General features: G+C 39.2%; 1 protein-coding gene across 1 annotated transcript in view; it reads right to left on the bottom strand.

Moving 5' to 3' along the window:
• MTBP (MDM2 binding protein) overlaps window positions 1–21,232 on the bottom strand; it is a 28,809-nt gene extending 7,577 nt beyond the window's left edge. Inside the window, exons 1-18 of the mRNA XM_026703613.2 lie at window positions 21,125–21,232; window positions 19,804–19,884; window positions 18,882–18,955; window positions 18,654–18,799; window positions 18,259–18,317; window positions 17,073–17,217; window positions 16,450–16,567; window positions 15,330–15,470; window positions 13,087–13,181; window positions 11,405–11,477; window positions 9,958–10,075; window positions 9,408–9,581; window positions 8,024–8,134; window positions 7,354–7,518; window positions 5,794–5,887; window positions 5,572–5,706; window positions 3,553–3,645; window positions 985–1,251 (exon numbers count right to left, since the gene is read on the bottom strand). Coding sequence (XP_026559398.2) covers window positions 985–1,251; window positions 3,553–3,645; window positions 5,572–5,706; window positions 5,794–5,887; window positions 7,354–7,518; window positions 8,024–8,134; window positions 9,408–9,581; window positions 9,958–10,075; window positions 11,405–11,477; window positions 13,087–13,181; window positions 15,330–15,470; window positions 16,450–16,567; window positions 17,073–17,217; window positions 18,259–18,317; window positions 18,654–18,799; window positions 18,882–18,955; window positions 19,804–19,884; window positions 21,125–21,194 — 2,159 coding nt within the window. The 5' untranslated portion in view covers window positions 21,195–21,232. The remainder of the gene's footprint in view (window positions 1–984; window positions 1,252–3,552; window positions 3,646–5,571; window positions 5,707–5,793; window positions 5,888–7,353; window positions 7,519–8,023; window positions 8,135–9,407; window positions 9,582–9,957; window positions 10,076–11,404; window positions 11,478–13,086; window positions 13,182–15,329; window positions 15,471–16,449; window positions 16,568–17,072; window positions 17,218–18,258; window positions 18,318–18,653; window positions 18,800–18,881; window positions 18,956–19,803; window positions 19,885–21,124) is intronic.
• Between the last annotated feature and the right edge of the window lie 18 nt (window positions 21,233–21,250).

The raw sequence follows: 21,250 nt of genomic DNA, 5'->3' as shown, positions 1-21,250 counted from the left end.
TTTCTCAGCTTGCCACACAGTATGGGGCGAGAGGGAGAGGTTCGCAATGTCAGACCAAACAATAACAACAGATTGTCCCCGTGGGAAGCAAGGTCATCTCAACAGGTGCTGGCCAATGATGCGATATGGGATTTGTTCTACCAATGGTTAAACAACAGAAATGGAAGTTAGAAATAGGGAAACAAAATAAAGATGATGTGTTAAAAATGATACGTTGATATGATGACTAACTTGTTGAATATTACCATGTTAATATTGTACAATTAATTAGTATAATTAATAGGTGGATATTACTAAGTGAAACATGTAGAATTAATATGTCATGAAGGATGTTAGAATTTTGATTATTGTTAACAAAGATGCTTGTACCCAGACAACACACTGTTCAACTGAACAATATTTGAAATGCTGAATGCTCCCAGCAAAAATTATGTTCCAGCAGAACTACATCTTGTAGCTACTTAAGATTCTCAACTGAGTCAACTGCATGCATGGTCACATGTTCAAGACAAGGATTTTACTCTATCTTTAAAATATTATTATTATTATTATTATTATTATTATCATCATCATCATCATCATCTTCCGGGAGACACCAGAACAACTAATTGGACAATGTGACCTGTGACTAGGAGGGAGGGGAATATCTATTAATTATAGAAAAACCGCAGGAAATAATTAGTTGGTTTTGCTTTCACGTGGGCCGAGATGATGTCCTCAATAAAGCTGTCCTTAAAGGGATCTGATCGTCTCGATTTGCTGGCTTGGGTTGGGTTTGTCAGTCAGAACCTTGACATCGGGCTTAAGAAAGTGCCACTTGCTTCAATATAAATGTTACATTACAATATAATGTTACACCGAAGGTTATCACAGGCGGGGAAAAAATGATAGAAAAGAAGACAAACATAACAGCCCCTCAAAGCTGTGATTAAGAAAGGAAAGAAATGCCTCCCTTTCTATTGATTTTTTTATACAGTACATTACCTTTTGTTGGAACAAAAGCTCTCTCCATCTTTCAATCGCCGTTTCAGCTTAGACCTCTCCATCTGGAGGTCTCTCTGTGAAGATTCTCCGTCAGGGACACTTCCGGGCTCGGACAAAACTGCCGGGGACGGCAGGGGACTCAGGACACAGGGCATAGGGCAGGACTCCTTGGTGCAGGTGGTCTGAGTTTCAAAACGGATAAGCCGAGACTGAAGTTCAGCAAACTCCTCGTCTCTTTCCAAAGCTCTTCTGTGGTCCAGGCAATACCTAACAGTTGACATTTGAAAACAGGTTTGGAACCACCAGCATTGCAGAAAGTCTAGGCTTCTTCTGACAGAAAGGAAAACTATATGCCCTTTTTGCCATAAGGGAATATCTTCCTTGCTTCCCTTACCCAGATCCCTGTGGAACATCCTGCCACTAGGGGGGTGAAATCTACGGCCTCCACTCTTCTGGCCTTCCAGAAGGGCTTTCAAAACTGGTTCTGCCAGTTTGGCCTTAGGCTACAGGTGCAGTGATAGAGAAGACACCACCCTCAATCTGATAACAGATAATCAGAGTTGGAACGGACCTTGTAGGTCATCTAGTCCAACCCCCCTGCCCAAGCAGGAGACCCTACACCATTTCTGACAGATGGGAGCCCAATCTCTTCTTGAAAGTCTCAAGTGATGGCGCTCCCACAACTTCTGAAGGCAACTTCTGTTCTATTGTTTGTTTGTTCTCACTGTCAGAAAGTTTCTCCTTATTTCCAGCTTCAATCTCTCCAGTTTCCATCCATTGTTCCTTGTCTGGCCTACAGGTGCTTTAAAAAATAGCTCGACCCCTTCCTCCTCTCTGTGGCAGCCCCTCAAATATTGGAAGACTGCTATCATGTCTCCCCTGGTCCTTCTCTTCACTAGACTAGCCATGCCCAGTTCCTGTAATCGTTCTTCATATGTTTTAGCCTCCAGTCCCCTAATCATCCTGGTTGCTCTTCTCTGTACTTTTTCTAGTTTCAACATCTTTTTTATAGTGTGGTGACCAAAACTGGATGCAGTACTCTAGGTGTGGTCTTTATCTGCACAAGTCCTTGGTTTTTTTTTAGCCTGGTTTTAATTTTTGGAATTTTAAACGGTTTTTATAGTTTATTTTTATACCTATATTTTTACTGCATTGTAAGCCACCCAGAATTGCTTTGGGTACCGAAATGGGCAGCATATTGATTTAATAAAAAATAAATAAAAAATAATAATTACTGGGAACTTTTTTTAAAGGGAGCTAATTGTTTGTTGGGAAACAGAATATATAATCTCACAGATCATCTGTCCATTTCACAAAATGCCAAATCTCAGTTCACATTTTACAGACAACTGTAACAAAATCATTTTTACTTTGAAACAGTAATTTTCTGCTAGCCATTCCCGATCCCAAAATAAAACTATGCTTTTGAATTCTTCATGTTCTCTTTCAATATCCATTTCTCAGAAAGGGTTGTGGCTAGAAACCTGACAACAAACTAAATATATAATTCAGTTCTGTCGTCATATTTCAAGGAGCCCTGGTGGCACACAGGTTAGAACGTAGTATTATTGCAGGCAAACTCTGCCTGCAATCTATAGTTCGATCCTGATGGAGCTCATGGTTGACTCAGCTTTCCATCCTTCCGAGGTCAGTAAAATGAGGAGTCAGACTGCAGTATGCTGACTCTGTAAACCACACAGAGAGTACTGTAAAGCACTATGAGACTGTATTATAAGCCTAAAATGCTGTGCTATATAATTGAATAAGTGGGATTTGAGGCTCAAAACTAGCTTACATACTTGCTCCCGCAAAGCATAACAAAATGCTCATTTCCCTATCTGGTGACAAAACCAGCAACAAAAACCCCAAATGTCTCCACCACTACAAATACACACACCTCTGTATTAAATACAGATACTTCTATAACCCTGTGACATCACAGAGTAAATGAACCAAATCAATACGAAAAGGCATCCTACTTTTGACACTGAAAAGCATTACTTTCACATTTTACCAGGTCAACTGCTCTACTTTCAGCTGAAAACATTGTCAGAAAATATTTGGCGTTTGCACTTATAAAAGCGTGCATTTAAACATTATCCTTGGTTTCAAGCATTAAATATCCAAAGGTGAAAAAGAACTGGTCGTCGTCTTCTTCTTGTGCCATATCCGTCATCGGACATTGGCAATCATGTTGGCGATCGGAAAAACCTCGGTGGCACAGTGGTTAGAGTGCAGTACTGCAAGCTACTTCTGCTAAAGCCAGCTGCCTGCAATTTGGCAGATCGAATCTCGCCAGGCTCAAGGTTGACTCAGCCTTCTGTCCTTCCGAGATGGGTAAAATGAGGACTCAAATCGTTGGGGGCAATATGATGACTCTGTAAACCGCTTAGAGAGGGCTGGAAAGCACTATGAAGCGGTATATAAGTCTTAAGTGTTATTGCTATGATCGCCAACAGAATGAAATGAACTGGTAGATAAACCTATCGTTATCTTAAAGTTTCAATATTTTCTTGGTTTGTACCGAATGAAAGGGCTCAGAAAATAATTCCCAGTAAGGAAACTTACTCAAGACCGTGGTAATGGCAGCCAGCAGCTTTTTCAAACGGTAAAGCTCTCAGTTTTCGAGGTGTCAGTTCAGGTGTCAGAAAAGCACCGTCGCTGAAAAAAACATAAGAGAATTCACCTGAAACCAAAGTTATTGCTCTCTTATAGGCAAAACAAAAAACATGTTAACAAGAAAGAATAGGAGCAATCAGACTCTCTCTCTCTTTGCCATTGTAAATTATAATAATAAAAATGCATCATTCCAATCTAAGGTATGTTTGATTATCAATCCATTGGTAGAATATCAGGCTTGGAGGAATTTGCGTGCTTGGAGTGTGGTGGCATGGCCAATGATTTTGGTTCAAGATGCTTCACCCGAAGTCCCACTGAGGATGTCACCTGGCCTGGTGAAACGTTCAGAAGCTAAACTGCAAGCCCGGAGAACAGACCTACCACCAACATCTACCATCCGAGCTACATATATTCTTCTATCATTTCTAACATTGTTTAATTTCCAAAATTGGTCAAAGTGGATTAACTGCTGCCACTTTCTGAACTAATTTGGTACTAATCTCCCTGCCAGTGATGACTTCAGGAATAGTGACACGGGCTCCACAGTCACACCATGCTCACTGTGAAATAAGATAAGCGACATACTGTAGATGTATTTATTAGATTTTTATCTCTTAATGGCTTTGTATCTTTATTACTGTTTGAATAACTCAAGGCAGCAAACATACCTAATAGTCCTCCTTCCTCCTACTTTGGTGTTGTACTTTATTATGGTGTTATGTTGTTGTATTTCCGAACCCTGTTCCTTGTGAAATTTCCAAGTCATAGAGAAATTCTAGGTTTCATACATAAATCATTCTATATAGCTCTCCGTTATTAGAAACAATAGTAACACAAAATGCTCAATAATCAAATATACATTCTATCTGTAGAATCAAGTAGCAGAGTTCTGGGTAGGATATGTTGTTGCTTTCTAAAAGTACAGTTTATACACATGCTGTCACTGACTAATCAAAACAAGATAACTTGGCTGACATTCCAAAAATGGCATTCATTATCCATTCACAAAAAAGATCTGGCTTCAATCAGTCAGTACGAATGATATCCTCCCCCCTCAATTTTTGAGATTAGTTCCTAAAAGTAACTATACTTTTCCATAATGTGTATTTGCAAAATATGATTAGCTTTAATCCTGTGAGCAGATGGTCTGAAATTCTGTTGTCAATGAAAGAGGAAACTCTATTAGTTGTGAGTAATAACATGACAAGGAACCTGCATGAGGGAGGGATGGAGGAAGGAAATGAAAGGGAGAGAGAGAAGGAGGGAGGGAGAGAGGGAGAGAAGGAAATGACAGGGAGAAAGGGAGGGAAGAGGAAGGAAAGAGGGAGAGAGGGGAAGGAAGAATTCTGTTGTCAGTGAAAGAGGAAACACTTAGTTGTGAGAAATAACATGACAAGGAACCTGCACGAGAGAGGGAGGGAGGGAAGGACATGACAGGGAGGGAAGGAAGGAGAGAGGGAGGAAGGAAGGGAAGAGGAAGGAAAGAGGGAGGGAGAGGGAAGGAAGGAAGGAAAGCCCCACCCCATTTCCAATTTTCTGAGGGAATTCCTTCTTATCAGTCTTCATTATGATCTGATCAAGCTTACACCTATATATTAATGTGGGTTCAGATGTTTCTATTATAATGCAGGGTAAAACAAAGTTCATTTTAATAGTTCATTTTGAAAATCTCATCTGCAAAATCTCATCTGCTTCTATATCCTTTCTGAGCAACACAGAAATTTGGAGTTTGCAGGTGACTCTTGGACTTCAAATGCAGACATTACAACCAATACCTATTCAATCGTTTGAGGTGCTTCAAAAGACCACACGGTTTGAAAATTGTGAGCTTACAACATCAGTATTGACGTCTGAATGCTCCCAGCAAAAATTATGTTCCAGCAGAACTAGAACTTGTAGCTACTTAAGATTCTCAACTGAGTCAACTGCATGCATGGTCACGTGTTCAAGACAAGGATTTTACTCTACCTTTTTGGAATGTGTAAGGGCTGCAGATCTCCAACAGGCAAGCCTTCTGCAGTGAAGTACTTAAGCAACTCCCTAGCATCAAGTAATACTGAATCCTTCTGGCCATTTTTATGGCCCAGCAACTGTTCAGAAACTCTAAAAGGAAAAACAAACCAATGGGCGGAAAGCTCCATTCACACGACCGCTACACACAAACACATAGGCATAAATGCTTAATGTTACCTTGTTCTTTGCTTAATCTTCTTAGAATTTTCCAAGTTCTGCAGAACATTTCTTTCAGGCCACATCAAAGGATTTGAATCTTTTAGCTTTGGTTCTGAGAATGGTTGGGACAGTCAGTGGGTGAGAGGAAGGGCAAGAAGGCAAGGCATGCATTTCATCCACTGCAAAATCTATGGACCTTCATCTTCTATTTTAATTCCAATACAGCTAAGAATGTGCTAGCTTCCCATTCGGTGTAATTAAAAGTTTTGGTCCACAAAACTTTTAATTACACCGGCAACAACTCGGGGACTTATTGTTCACTTAACTATAACACCAAGTATTATTAGCTTCAATTATACTTTGTGATAGCAACAAAAACAAACAATGAAAACATATGAGACAATTGTAAAGAGACCCAAGTCTTGCCTTGTGCCCCTTCTTATTCTTCTTACAAACTTCATTCCCACCATCCTGGAACCATCAGGAATATGGGTAGTCCTCAATTTACAATCACAATTGAACTCAAAATCTCTGTTGTTAAGTGAGATATGTTTTAAGTGAATTTTGCCCCATTTTAGGACCTTTCTTGATATAATTGTTAAGTGAATCACTGCGGTTGATAAATTAGTAACCCAGTTGTTAAATGAATCTGGCTTCCTCATTGACTTTGCTTTGAGAAGGTGGCAAAAGGGCATCACATGATCTTGGGACCCAACAATGGTCATAGCAATAGCACTTAGACTTACATACCGCTTCACAGTGCTTTACAGCTCTCTCTAAGCGCTTTACAGAGTCAGCCTTTTCCCCCCGCAACAATCTGGGTCCTCATTTTACCCACCTCAGAAGGATGGAAGGCTGAGTCAACCTGGAGCCTGGTGAGATTCGAGCTGCCAAATTGCAGGCAGCCGGCAGTCAGCAGAAGTAGCCTGCAGTACTGCACTCTAACCACTGCACCATCGTGGCTCATAAATATGAAGCAGCTGCCAAACATCTGAATTTGGATCACATGATCATGGGGACGCTGCAAAGGTCGTTACTGTGAAAAACGCTTGTAAGTCATTTTTTTCAGAGCCATTGTAACTTTGAATGGTCACTAAAGGAACTGTTGTAAGTCGAAAACTACTTGTACCGGTGATCTTATCCACTAATACCTTGCCCGTATTACCTGCTACCAAAAAGTTGTCATCCCAAGTCCTCCATTAATCGACCCCCAAGTTCTAACACCTCCCATTTCTCTATGTGACATTCTGCATTACGAATGCTCATTTATTACAACAGTCTAACTTATAGGCAATGTATTTATCCTAATTAGTCTAATTAAGTAACAAAACGATTGCCCCAAAGGTGCTTTTTCAAGAGGCAACTGGACTTTCTGGTTTTTCTTTGAAAACGTTTCGCTTCTCATCCAAGAAGCTTCTTCAGTTCTGAACTGAAGAAGCTTCTTGGATGAGAAGCGAAACGTTTTCAAAGAAAAACCAGAAAGTCCAGTTGCCTCTTGAAAAAGCACCTTTGGGGACAACCATGACCTGGGTGAACTGAGAATCTCCATAGACTTTTTTTTAACAAAATAATGCTTACCATCAATTGCTTCTTCATCTCTAGTTTTAATCATTGCTCCTGGATAAACAGTACTTGGATGGCTAACCTTCCATAAGTCCAAAAAACGTTCCCTGGTGAAGGCTAACAGATATTGCAGTTCATTCTTTAAAGCTACAGGTGGGTGCCCAGCAAACGTTTGTCTCTCTGTAAAACAGAAAACAAGAAATATAGGGGTCACAGATAGGATGTTAATAACCCAGGATGTATAATAATGCTAATTCGCTGAATTGAATGATTGCATTATGCTGCTATCAAGTAAAAAATAAGGCAATAAAAACGTAATCCTTTTATTAGCTCGTGGAGAAATGCTTCTGCAATTTGCTACGCATACATAAACACATGTCATTCGAGCAGGCATTTATCAAACATTTTTTCAAGGCATACTCTTTTTTTTTTCTCCAAACGGTTTTCCAGATTTACTGAATGAGTTTAGAAGTTTGCCAAGCAAACATTAGATTGCAAAATGGAAGGCATCACTCCATAAGGAATTCTCAAAGTGAAACGACGGGGATTGTCATAGCCCCTAAAATAAGAAAGCCCATTTTAATTTTCAGATAGTACCCTCTATAAATTAAGACACACCGACCGATATATTTTTATTGATGTATTTTCTATCCATTATTCTGTGAGTAAATATTCAGCTACTTACTCAAGCAGTGATTCAAAACCAGTGTTTGGAACTGAGCCAGTTTCTTCTCTCTTTGTAAAATCTGTTCTCCGTAAAAATGTGGGAAACCTTGGAGAAACTTTTCAAAGAAACCTGTGTTGATAGAGGAGTGATTTTTTTTTTTTAAAAAATGAAGTGATCCAATTACATCAAATGCTAAAATTTAGCCAAATAAATGACTTGAGAGAGTAAATACTGGACTATGATCAAGGAAATCAGATTCAAGGCAACCTCTACTCATAGAGCGTCATCGGGTGTCTTTGTAGAAAGTACCTCATACATTTTCTTGAGAAGAATGACATAGGTAGCCCTTAACTTACAACTGGTCACTTAGCAGCAATTATGACAGACTCAAAAGCTACTTATGACTTTGTCTGTGGAGATTCCCAGTCATCCAGGTCATGGTTGTCCCAAAGGTGCTTTTTCAAGAGGCAACTGGACTTTCTGGGGGGTTTTTTTTGAAGACATTTCACTTCTCATCCAAGAGGCTTCTTCAGCTTCTAGAATGAGAAGTGAAACGTCTTCAAAGAAAAACCAGAAAGTCCAGTTGCCTCTTGAAAAAGCACCTTTGGGGCTACTTATGTTCTTGTTTCAATGTTCTGACATCAGGCTGTACCCTCCCCTCAGTCGCATGACTGCATTTTGGGCACTCATCCAATGGTCTGCAATTACAGATGTCTGTAGCATCCCACAATCACATGATTTAAGTCAGTTTTCCTGGAAACCAGCATTTCCTTCTGGTTTCTGGCAAAAAGGCTTTGCTTAATGACTTACAACCATAGTAGCCCGGCTCAATTAAGGTCAAGGACTCTCTGTATTATCCCCTACATGGAAACTGGATTCGTTAACTGAAAAGTATCTGTAATAGTAACAGATAAATCATGTGGCTTTAAAAGGCAATTTTGACAATTATAATAGCCATAATTCACTGGTATAGCACATATTTTGCATGTGCACAGAGCTGGGAAAAATCTTTGACTAGCCAATGCTAATAAACATCAATAATATCAAGCTAGATGGACATATAGTCTTATATTTTCAAAGGAAGGAGACAAGTGTGTTTTCTCTATACAAGTTTTAAATAAACTAAAAACGGAGAGGTGATCCAGGGAAAGAAAATCTTTTTTAATGTCAAATAAAACTCTGATAACAAGGTTGTACTTCTGTTTTGATATTTGATTAAATAAGATAATAGATATGGCTGTTCATGATCAATATGTTTAATTCACAGATCTGATTAGTTTCCTGAGGCTCATTTCAAATAATTACTATTTACAAAAAAAAGGATTTAGTCCACTTACAACTTTACCCTACTGGAATGAAAATTACACATTTGTGCCTCTTGGTTCAATCACAAAAGGTATACCTGCTTCTGTTTCTTCTCTTGCTGTTGTCAGCTTTCTTATACTTTCTGCAAGAGGGACAGAACCATTGATCTGGTTGGCTGAATAGATTACTGTTGCTTTACATCCTCCATAGCCATTGCCTTGCACCAAGAAATAATAATTGCAAGTTTCTCCTTTAAGTTCAACTTCTGGAACTAAAGAGAAATACATCTTGACGTTCACAAAAATTAAAAGTGCTCTGTTCATAAACACATACCAAAAAACCTAGATTAAATCAGCCTGCTAGATTTCAAGTAGCCAGGATTCCTGATTTCAGTAATACGTTTTCTAAAGTTCAAGCTATATATTGTTTTTTTTTTAAAAAAAAGCTTATTTACAGTTAGCATCAGTGTTTTCCAACCTGAGAGAAACTTTCCAATTTCTCTGCTGACCATACCAGAAGGCAGTGGAGGTCAGTCAGTGTCTTTCTTAATCACAGTTTTTTGAACCACCAAGCATTACTTTATCTTTTTATCAATTTGCTAACGCGGGGAAAGCAGCGTAGTGTGGGAAGAATCCAACTTTACTTACTGCTGAGACCTTTGTGTTTCTCAGCTATGCATTCCTTCCATTTTTTTGAGCTTAGCTGGCTGGGTACAGGATTCAACATACTGCTTATACTGCAAGGCAGTACGAATAAAGCTCCTACCTGCAGATGAAACATATATAGACCATTATAAATACATCTTCTCAGATAATGAGATATACGAAAGGTCTTATGCATAAGCAGAGCCCTCTCTGAGGCAGATGAATGGTTAAGAAATAAATGGATGGATGGATGGATGGATGGATGGATGGAGAGATAGATGGACAGTCAGTCCGTCAGTCTATGGAGATTTTCAGTCATCCAGGTCGTGGATGTCCCAAAGGTGCTTTTTCAAGAGACAACTGGACTTTCTGGTTTTTCCATTCCCCAACATCCATTCAGAGCTAAAAGAAGCTTCTTGGATGAGAAGCGAAACCTTTTCAAAGAAAAACCAGGAAGTCCAGTTGCCTCTTGAAAAAGCACCTGTCAACTCATATTTCTATGGTCTTTTTAGAAAGGGAGGGAGGAGCAGTGCGGCAGCTTGCAAACCAAAAGTGCATTCCATAAATGTTTTCAAAGATAGTAACTAGGTGACTGAAGTTTATACCAAGCAAAATTCTAACTGGAGAGCATGATTGATGACTCTGGGTTATGGATATGTCCCATTAGAGAATATGAATTATGATACACCCAGGGGGTGGAGGGAAAACCAGGGTCAAGAGTGACAATGAATGATGTGTCTCAGAGTTGGCTACACCCAGGCAGTTCCAGACATGTTAATTCCCAATAAATCCTGTGAAGTTTTGGAAGTTTGGCTCGAGACTCATGATTTAAATGGGGGTAACTGCCGGAATCCTGACAGCACCTTTGGGATATAGATAAGATACAGACAGACAGACAGGTCTATGGAGTTTCTCAGTCATCCATACCCATTTGCACTATTCAGGTGACCCTGAGGGCACAGATAAACCTCCAAGTGGCCTTGATGTCTCTCAGAAAGCGTGCTAACGACCAGATGACTGCAAGGAATATAAATCTTTCCATTCCCCACCATCCAGTCAGAGCAGAAGAAGCTTGAGAAGGATGAGAAGTGAAACGTCCTCAAGTAAAAACAACATCCAGTTGTCTTTTGAAAAAGCACCTTTGGGACAGACAGACAGAGACTTACCCGGCTCCTTTAAAGCTGACTGTGCATCAGATAAACCAACTCCACAGGAAGACTAGAACTCTACTTTATTGAAGTAGGTTGTAATAACAGAATCTTCCAAGGCTAATTTTGCTATGTATCTCACCCCAATAAATCAGGGAAAACTTTTTCCCAAGCCGTGTACAAATATTACCTTGTTTCTCTGGACTTTAAAAACAAGATTTCTTTTCAGGAATACAGGTACATTAGTTTTAACTCACTTTCATTCTGCTAAAAGTGAATGTTAATAAAAAGCCACCATCTACCTTTCCATGTAGCGAAGAAAGCTGATCCCACAAGAGGAGAGACTTCTTCTCAGCATCAGTTCTAGCCAAAGCCCTAGGCAAAGTTTAGGAATCACACACTCACAGCCACGAAGTGCAAAAGTCAATAAAGGTAGTCCTCCACGTACGGCCACAATCGAGCCCAAAATTTCTGTCACTAAGCGAGGCCTATTTTAAGTGAGTTTTGCCCCATCTTGCCACAGTTGTTAAGTGAATCACTGCAGCTGTTAAGTCAGTAACAAGGCTGTTAAGTGACTCTGGCTTCCCCATTGACTTTGATTGTCAGAAAGTTGCAAAAGGGGATCACACACGACCCCAGGATGCTGCGGCTGTCACAAATGAGTTTGTTGTCAAAGCATCCGAATGTAAATCACGTGACCATAGGGGCACTGCAACAGTCATAAAGTATGAAAAATAGTCATGAGTTACTTTTTCTCAAAGCTGTTGTAACTTCACATGGTCACTAAGCAAACTGTTATAAGTCAAGGGCAATCTGGATACATAGACCCGTAACCTTCATTATTATCCAAGGAAACATCTCTTGCCAGGCACATCCACCTGACCCATTAGAGCGAGGAGGCAAGGAATGTTGCGGGTCCCACCCCTGAGGGAGATACACCTGGTGGGACCCAGAAGAAGGGCCTTCTCCGTGGTGGCTCCATCTCTCTGGAACATCGTTCCCCCAGAGATTAGAATGGCCCCCACTCTAATACTCTTTCAAAAAGCACTGAAGACCTGGCTCTGCCAGCGGGCCTGGGGAACCCAGAGAGGGATGGAGCCCATCAAATGGCTCGTGTGATCTGCTGTCGTTGGGACAGGGGGTGGGAGTTGTTGTTTGTTTCCCACCTCCAAATTTTGTTCTATTGTACTTTACTAATTTATTTGATTCTTTTTGTTAGTTTCTTTTGTTTTTATTTTTATTTTGGTTTGTTTTAAATATGGTTTTACATTGTGTAAGCCACCTCGAGTCACCATGGGCGAATAGGCAGCAATATAAATTCAATCAATCAATCAATCAATCAATTACTGGTGAGATGATTAGATGACCGAATATTCCTGAGTGTTGGAGAATGTAACAAACAGAACCAATGAGAAACATTTTTTCCATGCAATCTTTCCAAGATTATATGGAAACTAATCAAGGAGGGAACAAACCTACAACTAAAGAGAAATTTCCTGACAATTAGAAAAATTAACCAGTGGAACGATTTGTTTCCAGAAGTTATGGGTGCTCCAACACTGGAGGTTTTTAAGAAGAGATTGGACACCCATTTGTCTGAAATGATATAGGGTCTCTTGCTTGAGCAAGGGGTTGGACTAGAAGACCTCCAAGGTCCCTTCCAACTGTTATTCTACATATATTACTATGCAACTTTGCAAAGGCCCAGGAGTGTACAGTGCTATGTATCTTAAGAATGAACCCACTGGATTCAGGGGAAATGTCTTCCACATTTATAGAATGAATGATTGCCTCTATAAAACTCAAAGCAATGTTAGCAATAATTGTACCATTCATTAAAACTGTCATTCGTGACAGTGCATATCTATGAGAGTATTTAGTTTACTTGCTCTAAAGATTTCCTGTTTCTGACATTCATTCCCAGGCTCCGGGGCCGTAAAATACTCCTAAATCAAACCAAATGACACCTGCTATAAAAGGATACAGCTCAAACTGGAGGTTCGACACTAAACATGCTGGCAGGTGAGTCAACAGCACCATCTGTACAAATTTTAAAGCAGGACTGTAATAATGGAACACCTGAAACAAAATTAAAAGGTAATTTGGATTGCGTATTCCAGCACACACTATCAAAACTTTGGTTTTGGGGAAAAAAAATAAGAACGAGCTTTCTCTTTTTATCTTCCCCTTGCACCCACCCCCTCCAAAAAAAATTTCAAAGTTGAGAGATTCAACAGAGGTGATAAAGTCTGCCATGATGAAGCAAGAATTGAGGATGATAAAATAAACAATGTGGACTGGGTTTAATTGGACAAGATAAGAGTTGATTCCGTATTTGTCCTAGCAGGCAAACTCTATGAGCAGGTAGCAATATTGACCTGAGCAATAGTTTTTTTCCTTTTCTAAACTTTTCTCTTTGTTAACTTTCCTTATTCTCTTTAAGATTCTACAATTTTAGGGCAACTACCCTAGCTATTTTCCTTAGCTATCCCTGTGTATATTTATAGTGACATTGAATATATAGAGCCTTGATGGCGAACCTATGGCAAGCGTGCCAGAAGTGGCACACAGAGCCATTACAGCTGGCACACGAGCCCTCACCCAAAACAGGTCTACTGTGCATGTGTGCATGCGCCGCCAGTCCAACAGCTGATTGTCAGGTATCTGGTGCACATGTGTACGTGCATGCGCAGATGCGCGGAGTGTGTGGGGAGTCACGCACCCATGCGCAGAGGGCATGGTGGGGGACCCGCACGCATTGCCTTCTGGGTGCTGACACACACGCAATTATCGGCACAGGAGCCCAAAAAGGTTAGCTACCACTGATATAGTCTCCTGCTTGAGAAGGAAGTTCAACAGAAGGCTATGATCTACTGTATAATACATGATGAAAAACAAACATTAAGGGATAAATTTGTTTTCTTTCTATACCCTTGCCAGTAGGGAGGGGATTCAAAATTTTTAACAACTGGTTCTGTGGGCGTGGCTTAGGTAGTGAGTGTGGCTTGGTGGTCATGTGACTGGGTGGGTGTGGCTTGGTGGTCATGTTATTGGCTGGGCATGGCCAACTCAATATCACTCACATCGAGGCACGCATCTCCTCGCCTGGCCTCTCGTGAGTGTGGGGATGCTGCAACAGTCATAAGTGTGAAAAATGGTCATAAGTCACTTTTTTCAGTGCCATTGTAACTTTGCATGGTCACTCCACACAAGCAAAGTACCAGCAAAGGAGGTGAAAAAAACTCCAAAGAAGTTCCTGAGATAGGAAGTCTAGTCCTGCCAAAAATGTAATAAGGGTTAATGGAGAGGCAGTTTCTGTAAGCAACACCAGAATGTTTCCTTCCTGCCTTCCTTTCTCCTAACAACCGGTTCTCCGAACTGCTTAGAATGTTAACAACCAGTTCTAGAGAATAGGTGCGAACTGGTAGAATCCCACCCCTGCTTGCCAGGCTGGTTATCAAAGATGAGGCTTTAGGAGTGAAAGGATCTCAGCCATGGGTCTCAGAAGTGGCAAAGATGCAATTGCAGAGAAGGGGCCCTATTGCTACCAGCTACGTTCTGCACAAAGTAAAAAATAAATAAAAAAGCTTCAATTTCCCTGGCAGACAGAACCGTCTGTCATCTGAATCCAGCAAGCCAGAAATTCCACATTCCTGACAATAAAATTTTGAGCACCTTTCTTCCATTTTAAAAGCTCACTTGGTCATATCAAACAGCCTATCTCTTACTATGGGTTCAAATTCTTAAACTGAAATCTGATATGTGTTTTGCCCTGAATAGCCTGGTAAAAAAACCAAACCAAATTGCAGAATTATTTCATCTATATTGAGATAGAATTTTCCATAAGTTCTAAATGTGCATGTATTATGCCACCCTATTCCAAAAGACTTGAGAAAGCAAAAAATATATATTTTACTTTGAGTTGAGGTTTACTTCTTTTTCCTTGAAGTTATTCTTGGAGAACAAAGGAGCTAGATTTCCAAAACTAACAGACTAACACCACCATGAAATAGATTTTTAATTTCTATGCCACTAGGCATATGCATTTTACTTACTAAGCCATAAAAAAGCTAGATTTTAAAAAGTTTACTTTCCTGGGTGAATATTGTTTCCAGGTTTGTTTGTTTTTAAAGTAATATTCTATTTTATGGCATTGTTGAACCTAGATTTATCTGATTTCTAAAATGCTAAAAACTGCAATTCAGACAGACCAAACGCATCGATTACCTTCGCAGAGTGAATATTGGTATTCTTTGACTGTTTATTTTCAGCAGCAGCAGAGAAAGTATTTAAGCAGAAGGGACTGAATGGCCTTCCAGATGCAAGGCCTTTTATACAAAAATCTGGAAATGTGATTTCAGATCCAAACTGGAGAAAAAAAAGCAAAGAATAATTATAAAGTTCTTAACTATTACAGACCCACACCCCATGTTTTTAAGATCTCTGTTATATAAAATGGCTATTTAAGATGGCTATTATATAAAATGAGAAATTATAATGCAGCCAGTGGAATTTGAAAGCACAGTATTTATCCAAAATACCAGTATTTATCCAAAAATACCTATTTAAAATGTTAACTAAGTTTTTAATGCTAGCACAATCAGTTTCTCCTGTAGGTTTTCAAGTACGTTGACTCCAATAATTCTGATATCCCCTCAAAACAGGTAAGATAGAACACATGCTTTCTAAACCCATTTCCTTTCTCTTTTGTGCACAATATTCTAATCTGAGCCCACTGTATTTTTTTTTATTGTTCCTTTCACCCTTTCTTTCCAGCCTTTCATCCATGTTGGAATTGACAGAATAGCTCAACAGTAGGATGGACGGCATATAAATGAATAAAAATCTCTGGATTGCTTTTTCAGATCTGCAAACTGTGCTGCCTCCCCCCATACACATACACAAAAAAACCAAAACCAAAACAAACTATTGCCAGAACAAGTAATTCATACTATAGAATCATTCCATTCATGGAGGTTCTTAACTAATGCAGTTATTTATTAAGCCTCTTCGATCTTAATAACCTTTTTACTGAGAGAAAATGATCTTTACTTCAGTCTCTGGAGTTTTTAAGTTTTCCAACTGGTTGCAAGAGTGAGAAGTCTCTGACAAAACGTAGCTTCTCTCAAGAGTATAGTCCCATGAGCGAAGATCATTTGATAGGAAGCTCCTGGCAAATGTTTCTTTAATTAGAAGCCAAGCCTGAGACTATAGCAGCACAAAGTTTTCTAATATACCACATTCAATGAAAATAACAGGTGGATAAATATTTCCATACATAAATCCAGTGCATAGTTTATGGTACTATTATGGTACTATTCTTCCAAGAAAATTTCAAACGCAATACCTTTTGTTCCCGGATTTGAATCTTTCCTCTCCAGAGTTCCCTTGAATCAATACTGTCTTTTACGTTTTCAAGAGCTAATATATCAGCAGAAAGATATTCTGCAAATTTTTGCCAAGCACTGTAAAAAGAAAACATGTGTAAGTAGTGTATATTTCACTAAAATCTTGGTAATTTTCAAAGCGAATGCTTGAAATAATTTTTAGGAGACTAAATATGATCCCACCGTGTTACAAAAAGCTATGGAATGTCATTTATCATTTTGTAAAATATTTAGATCTTATTCAAAATGTTATCTAGTTTTACCCCGTTAAGGTTTGCATTTCACTTTTCTTCAAGGTAGCATGCAACTCCCTTCTCCACGCAAGGTGAATTGGGTTGGGTGACTGGCAAAGAGATGGATAACTAGCCCAAGGTTATCCAGTGAATCTCAACAACTTAGTACACCAAAATGTATGACAGCTATCATGACTTTGAATCCAGGATGCAAGTACCTTTCTTGAGGCCTACCATAACTTTGAAAAGTCACTAAGCAACTGGTCATAAGTTACAGATCACCTGTACTCCTAAAATGACATTCACAACCCTCCCTTTCTCAATTATCTTATCTGAATACCACTGCTCACCTGTTGCTTTTGTTTGCTACGACAGTGATCTTTGCTGCATGCCATTCTCTTAGGTGTTTTAGAGCACCAATGACAGGTAAACAGTCTTTTAATTGAGGGGCGTCTGTTTCTGAAGACTGGAGAATAACATCAACCATTGCTTTTCCTGAAGAAGTAAATATCATGAATGAAGACAGACATTTCAGTCTGCTTTTTTGCAGGAGCAGGAAACTGAACATTGGACACTTCTATTTTTTTAACTCTTATCAGATTGAATTGATTGGGCAGATGCTATGGGAGATAGGGGCTCCCTCAAAATAATTAAGCCTTATGTATGTAGGGCTTTATAGCTAACAAGAAGCATCTTGAATCATACCCAGAAGCCAACTTGCAATCGGTACAGTTTGCAAACAGTGTTTCAAGATGGATATACTAAAGTATGCTCTTCACTGTCCATGCGCTTTCTGATTAGAAACAAGGGCAGCTCCATAATTCAACAACCAATATTCATACAGCCAATTTGGCATAGGGGTTAAGGTGCTAGACTAGCAACTGGAATGCTGAGTTCTAGTTCTCCCTTAAGCACAGAAGTTGGCTGGGTGCTTTGGGCCAGTCCCTCACTTTTAGTCCAAGCCACAGAGCATTAGGTATTTACACTGTCTTGAACTGACTAAAATCATCATAAAAACCAAATTAAAACAAAAAAATAGAAGAGAATATTTGAAGCTCGGGGTTGAACTGCGAGATCACTGATACAGTCTTGAGCTTGGTTGCATTCTTGCAGGCGTTTCATTTCCAAACTAGGTAGCATCATCAGTGCTCAGGATCGAGCACTGATAATGTTATCCAGTTTGGTAATGAAACATCTGCAAGAAAACAACCAAGCTCAGAATGCACTAAGGATCCCACATAGACAAAATCCTTTCCTTTATTGCTAGTTACATGGTTGCTTTTGGTATGGAGTATGTTTTATTCCTCTACATTATTTTAAGCAAAATTGTGTGCTATTAAATAATTTCCCCTAGCAAGGGCATCCTTCCAGATTTTCGCTATATAATTTATAATTGCCTGTAAGGTGTCCTTGTGTGCCAAGCTATTTACCAGAGCATTATTACCATCAGAAGACAGACTAACTGCCTCAAAGGCATTTTGAGAAGCAAAATGATTTTGTCACAAAAATAGTTTGTTTCCAAAATGGTCACATTACCAGGAGCAGGAAGTTTATCAGCTAAAAGATGTATGCTCTCCGCAGATTCTTCATATAGACTGAAATATAAGAATGATTTTTTTAAAAAATATTCTCATTCAAGAATATGCTTCAAAACATTTAGTGCTTTACCCAATCCAAGTATCAAAATAGGAAGCGCTGTATGTGTGTATAGAAAAAGAGAGAGAAAAGATTGACTTCAAATGAAAAACTTGCCATCTAAGTTTTGCTTAATGAACTTATCAGAATCAACAATTTCTTGCTAAATCAGCTATTTTACTGCTATTCCTAATTAGAATATTTACTATGCATTTAAAGACCATTCCAAAGTTCAGAAACTGTATTCTCAGATATATTTTCAAACATATTAATATATACAAGGTGGATCAACTTACTCAATGAGTGATACAGATTCCCAATTATTGTCTTCTTCCTCAACATGCTGATCACCAAGATATCCTTCAATATTTCTTTGAATAGAGGTTTTGCTTTGATCTGTCTCTTCATTAATACTGATGTCCTCCCAGTCAGTACTAGAAAACTATTAGGTTAAAAGAATATATTGTTAAGGGTTGAAAAAGCTGGAACTAATGTTTAGGGTAATTACGTCTCCAGTGGCTCACCTGAGAAAATCCACATATTGACTGAATTGCAAAATACCATTCTTTCACATATGGAACCCCAGTAAGAGAACATGCTGAAAGGAGAAGTAATATAGATGTTACAGTGAATTTTAGAAAATTAAAATAGGAGCTTCATTTTCTTCATGAAAACGTATTAAAAGAAGTGTCATGATTGCAATAGCTCTTAAGAATTAAAATAACATACAAGAAATGAAAACAATCCTTTCTCTAAAAACTTAAACTCTAGTGGTAGCAAAGTCAAAGTGTTATTTCAGATAAATGCAAATGATTAATTGTGCTTTCTTTCCTCCCCATCATCCACAAGAAAATTAGCTGGTTATTTTTCTGTCAGTGTTTGATTTTTAAAAATTGTTTTGTACTGTATGCTGCAGATACAATTGCCTGCATTGTAGTGAAAAAGCTAGTAGTTTTATTTATTAAGTCGCCTCTGATGAAGGCAGTCCAGATTCCCAGGAGGGAGGAGGTGAATTCCAGAGGAACAAGAGACAACTAAGTTCAGATAGTTTGCATGAGCGAAAGAGGATGAAAATGGTTCCTCCGTAATAATAAATGTATATTTTATGTACACTGAAAGCATACGCACCAAGACAAATTCCTTGTGTGTCCAATCACACTTGGCCAATAAAGAATTCAATTCTATTCTATTCTAATTCTCAGAGTATATGCATTATATAAGTTTGCTTTAGTTTGGCAAGATTGATGTCAGGCTTCAAAAACCAAGAAACATTGTAATCCAAACAGATTTCTTTATTATTCCTCATCCCTGCTTTTTACAGTGAACGATGAGACATTTCAGCAAGTTCAAAAGCAGCAAAGTTCACTCCCTCTATGTCCTCAACAGTTTAAGTTCACCCACTGTGCCAGGCAATATTGTAGTTTGCTGCAGAAAAGCTTCCCTTACCTGGGAAAGTTTCAAATGTTGCCTTTAGAGAGGGACTGCAATTTATTTTGAGCAAGTTATAAATATTTTCAGCTGTCAGACCTGGAAAACATAAGAGTTTATTGAAAAATCATGAAAGCAAGGCTACGCAGCCTATTTATCCTAATACAAAATCTCATTTTAGGAATGCCACTGGCAACCCTAGGAATAGGGTTGAAATATACTGTGTTTTTGTGTTACCTGTGTTTGTATAGATTCTGGCTTTCAGTGCAAACTCGGTGTTGTTTTTTTAAAGAAAACCCGCTGGCAACCCTCTCCAAGGTACATGCACCCCTCTGCCTTGGAAAACTAAGTGTGTAAAAATGCATCTATTGTCAAGACCTATATCTCCCTACAAGATTGATGGGGCTACATTAGCTTAACCTCACTCTGCTTTGGGATATAAAAACCATTAGCTGGCTAAGCCAATAAACACTTTTTAAATAGGTTTCCTTAAAACAACCCTCTCCTCTCCCATCCCATGAGTTGGTTTACTATGCTGTAGGAACAAGACTATTGGTTTAAACAGAAGAAAAAGCCTGGGGGAGGGGGCAACCCTGATCTTTTAATTATGTCAAGATTTGTAAGGGGGGGGGGTGCATTTCAAATTATGTAGGCAGCACAAATCATTATTGCAATCATCCCACCATAGTTACCCACTGGTAACTGCAACACAGAAGTACCCAAGGATACCTTTTTTAATATAGATAGATAGATAGATAGATAGATAGAAGAAAGATAGATAGATAGAAGAAAGATAGATAGATAGAAAGAATTTTTTTCTCTCTGCTCAGTGCAATATTATACATTTTTCCCAATTTTATGGTTGGAGTGGGGATAACTTGGCATTTGAGTAACTGCCATAAATTCCTATTATATAATGAGAGTAAGAGAGAGAGAGAGAGAGAGAAATAGAGGGATATAGAAAGTGAGAGATGGAGAGAGATAGGGAGCCAGGAGGAAAGAGAGAGAGAGAGAGAGAGAGAGAGAGAGAGAGAATTGTATAAATATAAATTCCTAGGAATCGAACAAGAAAAAGGACAGAGGCTGCCCTTACAAACCCCACAGATTCAGCTAGGTGGCAGCATTAACCATCTTTTTCAAAAATGAAGCGTTTCTCGGATGGGAGACCACCAGAAGATCTGAGTCTAGGCAGGCAGAGCAAATCCCCGAAGAGAGCAATTCGTTTCAACCACACCCCTTCAAAAAAAAAAAAAAAAAAAGCCACGGACGCGTCCCGGATAAGAATGAAAGAGGGCGCCCCCATCCTCCCTCAGCGCAAGACCTTCCCCCGAAACGGCACCTGAAAAGCCTCCGGAATCCGCCTGGCCACCCCGGAGCCGCCAGCTGAGGAAGAGCAGATAGCGATCCATGACTGACGCCGACGCGGTTAAACCTCCCGCGCCTCCGCTGAGAGACTTCCCGCTTC

The sequence above is a fragment of the Pseudonaja textilis genome, chromosome 3 (genome assembly GCF_049901715.1).
Source record: "Pseudonaja textilis isolate UNSWEBS1 chromosome 3, rPseTex1.2, whole genome shotgun sequence".
NCBI classification, from domain to species: Eukaryota; Metazoa; Chordata; class Lepidosauria; order Squamata; family Elapidae; genus Pseudonaja; species Pseudonaja textilis.
The sequence above is the reverse complement of the archived record's forward strand: the minus strand, read 5'-3'. Positions and strand labels throughout refer to the sequence as shown.